Source organism: Onychostoma macrolepis, chromosome 22 (assembly GCF_012432095.1).
Source record: "Onychostoma macrolepis isolate SWU-2019 chromosome 22, ASM1243209v1, whole genome shotgun sequence".
NCBI lineage: Eukaryota > Metazoa > Chordata > Actinopteri > Cypriniformes > Cyprinidae > Onychostoma > Onychostoma macrolepis.
Genome location: NC_081176.1, coordinates 4,679,050 through 4,693,511, shown reverse-complemented (window position 1 = coordinate 4,693,511; position 14,462 = coordinate 4,679,050). Strand labels below are relative to the sequence as shown.

Sequence of the window (14,462 nt, the reverse complement as noted above, 5' to 3'; positions counted from 1 at the left end):
CTCAATTTCATGTAATGTGTTTTATTTCCAAAAGTCTCCTCTTACATTACTGTTACATGATATATAGCCTAAAGAGCCTAAAGCCTTTTTTTTTTTTTACCTTATTTTATTATTACACTAAATAAAATAATAATTTAAACGGTATCATTTAAACAGTTGTCTTGAAATTGTTAAAAAATAAAATCCAGATTGTGGGTTAGGAATAATAAATATAATATAGGGTGGATTAGTGTAATGTGAGACACCTAAGCTTCAGTGCATTTATCTTCTTTTACAACATTCAAGTGAACATGCTTGGTGTTCAATTCAAGCAGGGGTGTCAAGTTATTGAAATCACTTGACTTTCTGGAAATTATGTCAGAAATGTGGCCATGAAAATCATCAAACAGGAAGCACCTCTTGCAAAGTTTACTGAAATGACAGTGACATAGGATTTAGACAAAATTAATGTTAAGGATATAAATCTGTTATAAATAAATGAAACAATGTTCTAAATTGTTATCAAATTATATCTGTGATGTATTTGTAAATCAAATTTTGCAATAATATTGTTAAAATGTGTTAAGAATATTTTCTATTAGAAGCAATCTTTGTCATTCCACTTTAGAAAAGGATGTTTTCAAAAGTGGGACAACATGTTTTGACTAATGTGGGACAGTCAAATATATGTTATTCAATTGGTTAAATATCATACATGTATTTTTGTTAGTTTTTGAGCTTATAATGCAGCAATATTATTTATTTTAAGATTCAGATTCAAAATTTAGAGACTGAAGGACAATGGGATCCTGGACCGTGATGTGTCTATGACTGGCCAGGACTGCTGATTTCTGTTATGAAGTGTTTTTACCATTTACAATTTGCTTAACACAAGCTTCTGAAAAAAAAAAAAAAAAAAGTTTAATACTAGAAGTTATATGTTACTAGTTTTTTAGACTTATGAAGACAGCAAACACACCGTATAGGCCTACTAAATTAAGCAAACATGGATATGCACATTTAACCATGAGTGTAAAGTTTATTTTGTAAAAATGTGACTAATTATAACCCAAAACATAGCGTCCCAGATTTGAGCATGAGCTGTAACACATTAGAAAATCCACAAACTCTTGAACGATTTGGCACAAGGAGCACTAATATATGTGCCATTTCCCCTCAGATATTTCAATATCTGAAGAAAATTCTTCTGATTTAGATAGGGAACATCTTGGGGATTTCATAATGATATAACGTTTTGATATATTGTTTTGGCTTCATATGGAAATATGATGCACAATTCAAAATTTCAAAAAGTGTCCCACATTACCCTAATCCACCCTACTAATGCCAGCTGTACAATATTTTACACGGCGTAAAGCCTTTTTGCATATGAAAATTAGAATCGTGTAAGTGCAGAAAATGTTTATATTTTATTTTGTATTGTGATGTTATATTTCCGGGTGCAGGTGGATAATTATTTACCTGATTGCGTTATCTGTGTGACATGTGTGTGTAGAGAGGGGGTGAGTAGCGGGAATGCTCACTTTTCTACTGACCGTTCTAGATCTCTTCTCAGTTGTTTTTAATCATGCAGTTGTTTGTTACGTCGTTACAATAGATATTGAAAAGGATTGCAACGGACGAGAACGCGTGGATTTATTTCCTTCAGTTTAGCCTCTCAGCGGCTGCAGGCTGTCGCTACAATCGGCAGGGATGTTCATAATCACTCTACCTGGATAACCATGTGGAGGCTCTCAGGTTACTTTCACTTGAGCTAGTGTGACAATTGTGTCGCCTACAGACCAGAACATGTTGCATTCATTTTTCATATTCATTTTCTCAGGGGAAAAAAGGGGGAAAATGAATCTTCTCTTTATTTTGCTCTTGGTGATCTTGTTTTTACTCGACCATGGTAAGACTTTGTGTGATGTTGCACAGATTTTTGCATGAGTATAGGCACAGTTAGTGATGGGAATATTATTAGGCTATTAGTAGTGTGGAGATTATAGGTTGACAACCGCACGGTCACGTACTTCGATGGGTCGAATCAGCCCAGGTCAGTTTCAGTGGCGTGATCAACTTGGGTAAAGTTGGTTTTATATTCGCACATTCGGACTTCTGCATTCAAGTACTTTGTTAACCACACTACATGGACATTCAGCGGACATTCGCAAGTAAGTATGACATTAAAACAATACCTGCCCTTTTTTATCGATTGTGAAAAAAAAAAAAAATTTAGTAGGTTTAGTATATTGCACATATAATTAGAACGTTATTGAATGCGGAAATGTGTGAATGTGCGAATATAAAACCAACTTTACCCAAGTGCGTGAAAATAGCCCTGCTGAAAAAACAAAACAAAACAATAGAACCCTGCCCAAAACACAATAGAAAATGTAATGTTTTAATGGTTATAATGGGAATTGTATTGGTTTTAATAGAAACTATAATGGTGTCTGCTGGTATGTGATGGATTCTATTGGTGGGATGTTAAATCCTATTGGAAAAATGCCCAAAACACACTACAAAAAATAATTTTGTGATGGTTTTACTGGAAAAAGCTAATGGTATTTTAATGGAAACCATTTGAATTTCTGTGATGGTTTCTATTGGGCTTCTATTGTTTTTTGGAGGGTCCTTATCAAAACGTAACATGGCATCATACCGATTGAAAATGTTGATATTCTTATCAGTGCATAAACAGATCAAATGTAATGAGTCGCTTTGCCAAGTGAATAAAATGTACCTAAATTCTTAATTTATGTGAGAGATTACAATATTTATTTATTTTTTTTGTAGAAAAACTTGGCATTGTATTATCTGAATCTTAATGCGTTGATATCTTTGTATACATTTCATCTTTAATATTTCTTATGAAAATGTACTGCATATAACTGTATAGAGAACGTGGGTTAAATATGTCTTGTATGATGTTTAAGTTCTATAAGCTCATCCATGAGACTCATGTTTGTCTGATGAGTGAATGTGTAAATCAATGATCTTCTGCTGTTTGTTTGCATGTTACATTATGAATCCAGACATATTTATCTACTTACAGTCCATATTATCTGTAGAGAAACATTCACAGCCCTATTGTATAGTTTTGTTTGTTTTACATTAACTGTTTCTTCTCTTTAGGGGTGTCTGGTGTTTTTACAGACAGTGTGTCAGTGTCAATAAAGGAGGGAGATTCAGTCACACTAAACACTGATGTACAAACAAACCAACAAGAAGAGATTAGATGGCATTTTAATGACAATCTCATCGCTAAAATAAATGGATATATCAGTTATATCTGTACAGATGTCCAGTGTAATGAAGATAGTGAGAGATTCAGAGACAGACTGAAGCTGGACAATCAGACTGGATCTCTGACCATCACAAATGTCACAACCTCAGACTCTGGTGAATATAAAGTAATGATCTTCAGCAACGGTGAAAAGATCTTCAGTGTTTCTGTCACTGGTGAGTCATTATTGAATATTTAAATGCAGTTTATACACAGTATGTTTAAACACGTTGTTAAACTGTGTTTACGTGCACGAACTAAAATGTTTCTTTTTAGACTGAGTCAAGAAAGGGCTTGAGCAATCAGTCATGTTCACAGTTCTTATATGCTGTGCAGTTTTTGTCTGTTTTCAGCAGAATGTCCTCCAGCAGCTGTTGGTTTGTGTTTCAGGTTTTCCTGCTTCTGAACTAGTGAAGAAACGTGAGGGAGAATCGGTCACTTTACATCCTGATGAAATTAAAAATCCAAATTATGTGATGAGATGGTATTTTAATGACACTGTCATCACTGAAATCACTAGAGATCAGAGTAAGATCTGTACAGATATTCAGTATAATGAAGGTACTGAGAGATTCAGAGACAGACTGCAGCTGGATCATCAGACTGGATCTCTGACCATCACAGACACCAGAACCACAGATTCTGGAGATTATAAACTACAGATCATCAGCAGAAACAGCAGCTTCAGTATCACCAGAATGAACATATTCAGTGTTTCTGTCACTGGTGAGTATATAATTCAGTCATTCAATGCATTACCTTTGAGGGATTTTTAAAAACAGTACACTTGTTTAAAATCAACTTAAGTATTTGGTTGTGGACTGTTTAAGAAAAAAAAAAAGCTAACTAAATTTGTTTGCCTGATATCTTGTGCTGAGCTCACAGTGCTGATGCTGTTTAGCTGCTGTTGGGTAAAAAACACCTGGTTTATCAGTTTAATCAATATACAACTGATGATCAATAGGAAGATGTAAATATCAGTCAGAGATATTGGTAAATATTGGATGTATTATTTGTAGTAATAATGACTGTCTGTCTGTATCTGTTTCAGATTCAGGTCTGTCTTCAGGTGCTGTAGCAGGAATAGTTATTGTTGTTCTGCTGGCTGCTGCTGCTGCTGTAGCTGCTGGTGTGTTTTACTATCGCCGCAGCAGTACCACAGAATGTAAGTATTATCTACAGCTGATTGAACAAGAAAAAAAAAGAACAGTGGTATGAATACATAATTAGTTATAGCATAAAAGGAAACTGTGAATAGTCATCTATTTTGTCCTTTATTTTTAATACTACAAAAACAGATATTCACCAGTGAAGAAGTGTCAAAACTATCAAAACACAAATACCTCCACAATAAACATAACATGCACATTTTTTCAGCACAAGTGTCTTAATAGAAAACACAAGTACATCAATAAACATTTTAGGTGTGAAATTAAAATTGCAAAATTGTGTTACTGTAGTAAAAAAGGTGATAGTTTGATACGGTATGAAATACTGTGTTAAATGTTTAGGGAAAGAAAACCTCTGTACAAACAACGGGAAAAACACAATTCCAAGTCTCTAGTATTTTTGTGTTTGTGTAACTGAAACATCAGTCCTCATCATTACTTTTACCTTCTGTGAATCTGTATTCTCTTACAGGACAATGATCCAAATGTCATTCCTTTGAGGGAAATGGAGGGCTCTTAAATCAGACTCAGCTCGAGGCTGCCCATAAAACAATGTAATATCATTTATGATTCTTTTTTTCTTTTGATACCTTCATTGAACGGTACATAGAAGAGAAATGGGAAATATTGGAAAGATGTCAGTGATCAGCACCAACACCAGTCAAATTTCACCTATACCAATTTATATGTGATATTATAAAACTAATTTGTTTGAATTAGATTTTTTTGTGATTTAACCCCTTAACTGTCACCCACAGTTTTGAACAGAGACATTATAGTGCACTATCCAAACTTAATTTTTTATAATTCATGAATGAAAATATTTTGTAACATGATTTTAATGTACCATTTACATGGTAATGCAATGTCTGATTTTAAAATGGGTTTCAAAGGATGAATTTTGAAATTTTAAGTTTTCTACTGATAAATAATTTCTTATGATTTCTAATTCGTGATAGAGAAAAAGGCAACTAAGAAGACTTTCTGTGACAAAGGTCAGAATTCATGTCATGATGTAGATTTTTTTCAGGTGCACTCTTGTCATAAACAGAGGTGTCAAATCCAGGGTCAGAAAATAAAAGTCCTGCCATGTGTTTATTCCACCCATGAACTCAGCAGCTGATTTCACCAGAGGAGGAACCAACTCATTCCTTTCAAGTCACAAGCAAGTTTCGAGTCAAATCCCAAGACCTCAACGAGTTGAGGTAATTAAGAGATAATTGAGAGACTAATTAAATGATGATTGTGCATTAGTGATGAACACCTGCTGTTACTGTGAATCACAGAGGATCAGATGTTGATGTTTTATTGGTTAAAATGATGCCACCATCATGTAGATCAGTGTTTGCTTTAGTTGGGCTCTTGACCCTTGACTCCTGTGTTAGATCTCTCTGTAGCAATGCATGTGCTGTTGTAAAGCGGAGAGATCAGTGCTGTGCAGTGAGCAACTGTTAGTTGTTTTCATATGATGAGGTAATCATCAGGTGCTTACCTGTTTGCATCCAATATACTGTGTGTATATATATACACATTCAACATTTTCATTTTTTAATTTATGTTCTGCTTTTGAATAAACAACTCTGTGAAACCACAGTACGCAATGAATTTACTGCTGTAGTAGTTATAGAGAAAGAATTTTAAATCTAATGCATTTAAATATTTAAACTCCAGTCCTACTCAGACACACACAGACATCAAGAACCAGCGTATGAATCTCAACAATGGTGACAATCAACAAAATGCTTCATGCTGCAATGCATGCTGGGTAACACCACAGTATGAATAATTATTGTCTGTCTGTATCTGTTTCAGATTCAGGTCTGTCTTCAGGTGCTGTAGCAGGAATAGTTATTGTTGTTCTGCTGGCTGCTGCTGCTGCTGTAGCTGCTGGTGTGTTTTACTATCGCCGCAGCAGTACCACAGAATGTAAGTATTATCTACAGCTGATTGAACAAGAAAAAAAAGAACAGTGGTATGAATACATAATTAGTTATAGCATAAAAGGAAACTGTGAATAGTCATCTATTTTGTCCTTTATTTTTAATACTACAAAAACAGATATTCACCAGTGAAGAAGTGTCAAAACTATCAAAACACAAATACCTCCACAATAAACATAACATGCACATTTTTTCAGCACAAGTGTCTTAATAGAAAACACAAGTACATCAATAAACATTTTAGGTGTGAAATTAAAATTGCAAAATTGTGTTACTGTAGTAAAAAAGGTGATAGTTTGATACGGTATGAAATACTGTGTTAAATGTTTAGGGAAAGAAAACCTCTGTACAAACAACGGGAAAAACACAATTCCAAGTCTCTAGTATTTTTGTGTTTGTGTAACTGAAACATCAGTCCTCATCATTACTTTTACCTTCTGTGAATCTGTATTCTCTTACAGGACAATGATCCAAATGTCATTCCTTTGAGGGAAATGGAGGGCTCTTAAATCAGACTCAGCTCGAGGCTGCCCATAAAACAATGTAATATCATTTATGATTCTTTTTTCTTTTGATACCTTCATTGAACGGTACATAGAAGAGAAATGGGAAATATTGGAAAGATGTCAGTGATCAGCACCAACACCAGTCAAATTTCACCTATACCAATTTATATGTGATATTATAAAACTAATTTGTTTGAATTAGATTTTTTGTGATTTAACCCTTAACTGTCACCCACAGTTTTGAACAGAGACATTATAGTGCACTATCCAAACTTAATTTTTATAATTCATGAATGAAAATATTTTGTAACATGATTTTAATGTACCATTTACATGGTAATGCAATGTCTGATTTTAAAATGGGTTTCAAAGGATGAATTTTGAAATTTTAAGTTTTCTACTGATAAATAATTTCTTATGATTTCTAATTCGTGATAGAGAAAAAGGCAACTAAGAAGACTTTCTGTGACAAAGGTCAGAATTCATGTCATGATGTAGATTTTTTTCAGGTGCACTCTTGTCATAAACAGAGGTGTCAAATCCAGGGTCAGAAAATAAAAGTCCTGCCATGTGTTTATTCCACCCATGAACTCAGCAGCTGATTTCACCAGAGGAGGAACCAACTCATTCCTTTCAAGTCACAAGCAAGTTTCGAGTCAAATCCCAAGACCTCAACGAGTTGAGGTAATTAAGAGATAATTGAGAGACTAATTAAATGATGATTGTGCATTAGTGATGAACACCTGCTGTTACTGTGAATCACAGAGGATCAGATGTTGATGTTTTATTGGTTAAAATGATACCACCATCATGTAGATCAGTGTTTGCTTTAGTTGGGCTCTTGACCCTTGACTCCTGTGTTAGATCTCTCTGTAGCAATGCATGTGCTGTTGTAAAGCGGAGAGATCAGTGCTGTGCAGTGAGCAACTGTTAGTTGTTTTCATATGATGAGGTAATCATCAGGTGCTTACCTGTTTGCATCCAATATACTGTGTGTATATATATATACACACATTCAACATTTTTCATTTTTTTTAATTTATGTTCTGCTTTTGAATAAACAACTCTGTGAAACCACAGTACGCAATGAATTTACTGCTGTAGTAGTTATAGAGAAAGAATTTTAAATCTAATGCATTTAAATATTTAAACTCCAGTCCTACTCAGACACACACAGACATCAAGAACCAGCGTATGAATCTCAACAATGGTGACAATCAACAAAATGCTTCATGCTGCAATGCATGCTGGGTAACACCACAGTATGAATAATTATTGTCACCACTGTTGAGGATCGTATGATAAGTGTTCATGTTTAAAAGCCTGAGCAATATAATTCTTAATTTTTTCCAATATTTAATGTTACGATGGCATTTGTTTAATAGTCAATTCCTGCAGTTCTGTAACAGCTGAACGTCAGTAAATAAACCAAAGAGAGACACCTTCATGATGTTCATTCAAGTGACATAAAAGCCGAAAGTGTAAGCTCATCTGCTTCCTCAAGCTTTTAATTCAGCAATGTGCAAATGTTTGTTGTGAAGCAATATTGCAATTGCTTAAAAGCAATCCATTCTCAGTTACTAAAAGGGTCAAGAGCCCAACTAAAGCAAACACTGATCTCCATGATGGTGGCATCATTTTAACCAATAAAACATCAACATCTGATCCTCTGTGATTCTCAGTAACAGCAGGTGTTCATCACTAATGCACAATCAACATTTAATTAGTCTCTCAATTATCTCTTAATTACCTCAACTCGTTGAGGTCTTGGGATTTGACTCGAAACTTGCTTGTGACTTGAAAGGAATGAGTTGGTTCCTCCTCTGGTGAAATCAGCTGCTGAGTTCATGGGTGGAATAAACACAGGGCAGGACTTTTACTTTCTGACCCTGGATTTGACACCTCTGGTCATAAATTAATCTATTACTTTTCCTACATAATTTAACAGAAAAAGTGGTAAAATACCTATTTAGGAGTCTTAGACCTTTCCAACGATATATAGTTTGTCATGATTAGATTAGGATTTAATTGTAAAATAGTGAAGTAAAGGTAGGCGTCCCACAGGGTGGACGGTGACAGTTAAGAGGTTAAAAGATAAATTAAAACATTTTGCCTTAAACAGTATATTAGCAATAATGACAGAAACAAAGTAACACATTACCAGTGATGGATGCTTGATGTTTTTTTTTTTTTTAATTGGTATTGTTGATGTTACTAGAGTTATGGTATCAATATGTTGCTGATGTTTTAACCACTTACACTAACCACGTCATCCACCTTCATCAGAAAACACTTTCCACCAGCTATACTGAAACCAAAACCAATGAGTTTGGAAATTCACCAATTTGTTTTAAAGTTAGTGAAACACTTTGCTGAATGTATTTATTATGTGCAATGTCTCTGTTAAATGCTGTTACTCTGCCATTAAACCTGAAAAAAAAAAAACATTTGATAGAGGAATGTTACAGCACTTGACAAAACTTACTTGATAAAACAATGCAATTAAATTATAGTAAATCTATTTGGTAGATATCTTTATCTTCATCATTGAAATCGCAGTGTTCAATCTTCTTACCTGAAGTTGTGAAGGAATCATCTTTGTCATTTTATAAGGTGCTGATTAGTTCATTTTATTGGTTTGAATGTGAGGAGATGAAGAGCTGTCGTGTCATTTGTCTTTGACTTTGTTTCTCTTTCAGTTCTATTGTGATCAGCTGTGATTGTCCAGTAGTAGTCTTTTTAAAATTCATGGAATTATTGTATTTTGTTAATAGTGTCTGTAGAATATTATCACTGCTTGATGGACACCTTCAATTAAATACTCATTCTAGCCTTCAGCTTTAGACTTATGTTTTCCTTGTTCCCATTTTTGTATCATTTTATCTGGTGCTCACTGTAAATATGTAAATGGCCTCAATACAGGTTTGGCATGAAGTTTTTGTTAGGTAAATGTTTTAAGATAAGTTATAAAGGTGTCAAAGGCAATATATTCTAAAAACCCGTACATTTTTTTACCATAAATCAATAATAAGTGGTTTTTGATGTATGTGCTATCTCCCTTTCTATTATTCTGTTTTTCTCTGTGCTGCTGCTCTGACTGGTAATGATTGTATAAACCCGCAGGCCAATGTTATCAGCTGGCACTCGGTCCACTTGCTCTTACAGGTAGAAAACTGGCAATAAAAGCAGTGAAAGAATTACAACAAGCAGAGATCTGGAGATTTTTATTTAACATGTGGCCTTATTGTCTATGTTCCAGACAGTTTGGCTGCCATTCAAAAAAATGTTTTAAAAAAAAAAACATTTTTGCGAACTAGTCCTAAGTATTTTGTCCAGTTGCAAAAGAACCAGTGCAGAAATATTCTGGATTCTGTAAATCATTTTTGAAAGAGAATTTCTTTTTTTACTATAACATATTACTCTTGATCAAAATTAGATAATTTCACCAAACCTGCATGGTCTGTGGTTACGTGAAAAAAGACGCAGTGACTGGACACTTGGTGGCACTATAAAATGAAAACAAAAAAAACACGAAAATTGCTTCAGCAATGCAAAACTAGCATGCAGTGTCTTTGTCCAAGGTGCCGTGATTGTCTTTGAGGACATTCACATTGAAGGCCAGGTTAACGCAAGCCGATCAGAACAAAAATGACTGGGTCTGTTTGACTCCTGGACCTAGAGCCCTACAATAAATTTAAAAGTGGCCTAGTGCACACAAAGGCCTGTCATTCCTAAATGAAAACTGAGAAATTTGCAATTCTATGTGACTACACGCTGCATCTGATTCTAAAGCATGCACACTTTTACAGAGATCAGGCCACAGGTTGATTTTTTTAACTGTTATAAAAGTGAAAATGCTATATAGTAAAACTACATTTGATTGCTGAAAATAGTTTTTGTGTCTAATTTACATAGAACTTCACAAAATTAGGTGTGCACATGCAACATGATTAAAAAAAAAAAAAAAAACACCTTTAAAAAGCATATATTTCGTTTACTTTATTTTCTCGTGCAAGTTATGTTCTGTAAAATTTTATTTATTTTTTTTTACATTTTTATACACTTTATTTAGATTTTGATATACGTTTGGGGTACCGTTGTGCTGCAGCAAGCATCACAACAGAGTAAGGGGCCTTTAGGTTGATCCTATATTTTAGGGCAATCCTATATTTTGCCCGGGGCCCCCAAATCACTAAATCCACCCCTGGTCATAGTTAAAACACTGGCAGAATATCAATCTCTTTCCTGTTGAGCTCACATAACTGATGCTGTTTCAATATTGTTCTTCAAAAACACAGCAGATGGCGCCATTTATCAGTTCAATCAATATCATACAGCTGATCAATGTAGAAAGGTGTAAATATCAAAGGATTCAAATGATCAGTTTCAAGGTAGCCATCTAACTATGTTAAGTAATACTGTTTGTATGTACTATATAACAGGGCGTGAATAGGGGGCGGGATTGTTTTATAGCCTACACAATTCAGTTAATGTTTTATACACAATTGTGTTACTGATAGTTGGGTAAAACACCCTGATATGTATAAAGTCACCTAAACAATTACATTTGCAACAATTCTGCAATTACATTTTTAGAAAGCACATAACCGCTCAAATAATTGCTAGATTTGCAAAATAATAAGCCTAATCAGGGATAGTAAAAATCCATTTCCAAAAACACAAATATAAAATAAAGCTTGTTATGACCACTTGGCCCAAAAATTGGGTATATATATATAACCTTCTCTAGCCCCTGCTGTTTTAAAATCATAGAAACGCCCCTGAGCCCAGAGCTCTCTAATACTGTTTCACATGTGAAGTCTTATTTTGAACACTAGATGGCGCAGTTATACACACTTTCAGTTATACACACTTTCTATTCATTTAACACCTGCTGTTAGATTTAACAATTATGTGGGGAAATGCCTACATTGATAACAATTAATTTATAGTATTATAGCAGATGTTTCACCAGTGACAGATTTATTATTATTATTAGTATTATTATTTAAATTACATTATTTATTTATTTTGCCGCTCTTAATATGGAGTTTTAATATAGAGTGATCAGTTATGTGATATTTATGGCTCAGGAGTTACACTACACACTAACGAAGACAAAACAATAACAATTTAAAAAAAAAATCAACTAGATGACTTTAACTCAAATGTTTTATACGTCAATAATACACTGTTAACAATGAAATGGTTTCTACATTGAAGAAAACAATATATGTTACTCTCTTACGTTACTATGTGATGGATCATACAGACAAAATGTAAGCACTGACTCACTGCTAAAATTATACAAAAACGCTGGAACGTGTAATTTAGACCCAGATGTGTTTATTTTTAACACTTTGAGGTCCAGCTATAATATTTATTGCAAGATATATACCAATAAATATTTCAAGCTCATGCACTTCAGGCAAATTTATTTTGCAGTAAAGTGGGCCATGATTTATCAAAAATTACACAACAATTCAACACATTTGTCAAACACTGTGTTTGTTTTGTTAAATGTCGGCTCCGTGTAAATGACCTCTTCTGCAGAAGTATCAACTGTTTCAACAATAATATGTATTAAACAACTAAACTCAATCCTAGACAATCTGGTTCTTCACAACATGTGTGCTATTATTAGGGCTTTCAAACTTAAAGCAATAAATATTTAACACCACAGGTTTTAAAAATGGTGTTAACAAATTTAATTTGCCATTAGGTCTATTTATTTATTTTTTTTCTCCACACACAAAAAGTTCCTATCACTAAATTTAAATAGACAATTATTACACATAAACAAACATAGCTGGGATTCAACAAAAGTAAAGTAATTTACATTTTTTTTGTATTTAATCAGCATTTAAACTCAACTAGCACAATAAAAGTCATCATTCATATAGATTTAAATTTTAGCACCAGCTGCATTTTTATACCTGTAAGACTGTTTTATTTTAATATTTAATCAACAATCACCCTCGCACACCTGTAAGTAATTGATAGGTGCGTAGGAAAAATGACCAAAAAAAAGGTCCAACTTCAAAACAAAACAAAAAAATAAATCCCACAGACTATCCACACTTGCAAATGTATCAACATATTTATTACCTAACAACATTACCTTTATTCGGGATTTTTAAATTTAAACTTGCATTGCATTTTTAGTGTTGATACAGACGTAAGACAACTAAACAGTGATGTTCAGTATACATACGAACAGACACACATTTTGATATCAGTGAGATCTACAGAAGTAGTCAAACCCAATATTAGTTTGGTTTCATATACAAGATGTTAACTACAAACTTGTGAGATTAATTTTAGTAAAATTATAAATAAGACTATCAGTTGACAAAAATGTGGAGCTTATTTTCAATTTCATATTTGTTGTTATATTACTTGTTTAAAAGCAGTAGAAAACACTTGCCTTCTTGATCAGTTTTTCTATGTTTCCTGCAGAGCCAGAATATCACAACTACAGCAACTATCAACAGAGATCCAGCAGAGATCAGAGATATCAGAGAGACTGAGACTGGAGGAACTGAAGGAGAGTAAAAGAGAGACATTGATAAGTTAATGAGTCTGATCTACAACATATAAGATCAGCTCAGTAAATAAACACATGTCAGCGCTGCTATACCTGAACATGGTTGACAGAGTTGACTGATGTCCAGATGTGTGGTCTGGTTGCTGATGGGATTGTTGAGCACACAGCTGTAGGTGTTGTTATCCTGATATTCCACCTCCAGAGGTAGACAAAACAGTATTTTGAAAACATCTCACAGTTAGGGTATAAAAGTGGCAACGTCTGCCAGATGTGCATGGACTTGTAAAAACTGTAGTTCATGATACGTAGTATCATTCTCAGTGTTTTGCATTGTGCCTGTTCTTTCTCTTGTTTATTAGCCATGTGATTTCTAAAAAAACAAAAAAAAAATTGTTCTGTGAACTCTTCACTCCTGTTCAGTACTGTTTATTGGTGCTTTTGTTTTGTTTTGTTTTGTTTTGTGTTTTGTTTTGTGTTTTGTTTTTAAAATTCATCTCTTAAATAAAATAAATTGTTTGTGATAAATAATTTTCTGAAATAAATAGTATGTGATTACAGTCACGTCTTTTAGTGGTGACTTGTAACTTTTCTGCAAATTTATGTATAATAATTTACAAAAGCAAACAATTCAAAATATATCAGACAACAACAAAAATAAATACAAAACTACAGATTTTTTATGTATTTTAGAATGTTTAAATATATATTCACAAAATATATAAATATATAAATATATATATATATCATAGAGTTGTGAGGAGAAGTTGAAACATGAAGAAAAATGGACTGAACTGACAATGAATGAGTCCCTATGGACCTCTGCTGGACACACACATCCATGCATACAAACTATTGTGAGTTTTACACCTATTTCTGAACTGCATGCAATATGCTTTTATGAATCTGATATTATAACTCTCTCTCTCTCTCTCTCTCTCACACACACACACACACACGTTCAAACTGCCTTCAAAAGAATAATTTTTTTCACCACATATTCTAGAAAAACATTATGACGATAGGTTTTGAGGC

At 33.6% G+C, this 14,462-nt stretch overlaps 1 protein-coding gene and 1 long non-coding RNA gene across 8 annotated transcripts in view; both read left to right on the top strand.

Annotated features, from left to right (window-relative positions):
• The first annotated feature begins 1,477 nt into the window (after positions 1-1,477).
• The window catches only part of LOC131531336 (carcinoembryonic antigen-related cell adhesion molecule 1-like), a 35,787-nt gene continuing 22,802 nt past the window's right edge, over positions 1,478-14,462 (top strand). The window contains exons 1-6 of one of the 6 annotated variants that reach the window (XR_009268648.1): positions 1,478-1,891; positions 3,118-3,444; positions 3,659-3,994; positions 4,320-4,433; positions 4,910-5,432; positions 5,557-5,572. Coding sequence is in view for 5 of the 6 variants with exons in the window: in XM_058762026.1 (XP_058618009.1) it covers positions 1,789-1,891; positions 3,118-3,444; positions 3,659-3,994; positions 4,320-4,433; positions 4,910-4,911 (882 nt within the window). In the remaining variant the exon portion in view is untranslated. Of the gene's footprint in view, positions 2,154-3,117; positions 3,445-3,658; positions 3,995-4,319; positions 4,434-4,909; positions 5,521-5,556; positions 5,573-14,462 lie in introns of those variants that run through there. The other 5 variants (XM_058762026.1, XM_058762029.1, XM_058762028.1 and 2 more) reach the window with 5 other exon arrangements.
• On the top strand, positions 6,236-13,786 carry LOC131531365 (uncharacterized). Of its 2 annotated transcripts, XR_009268667.1 has the most exons (4): positions 6,236-6,363; positions 6,839-6,920; positions 7,322-7,357; positions 7,482-7,585. It is a non-coding gene; the product is annotated as an uncharacterized LOC131531365 (long non-coding RNA). The 2 variants fall into 2 exon arrangements; XR_009268666.1 differs by lacking the exons at positions 7,322-7,357; positions 7,482-7,585 and adding an exon at positions 13,343-13,786.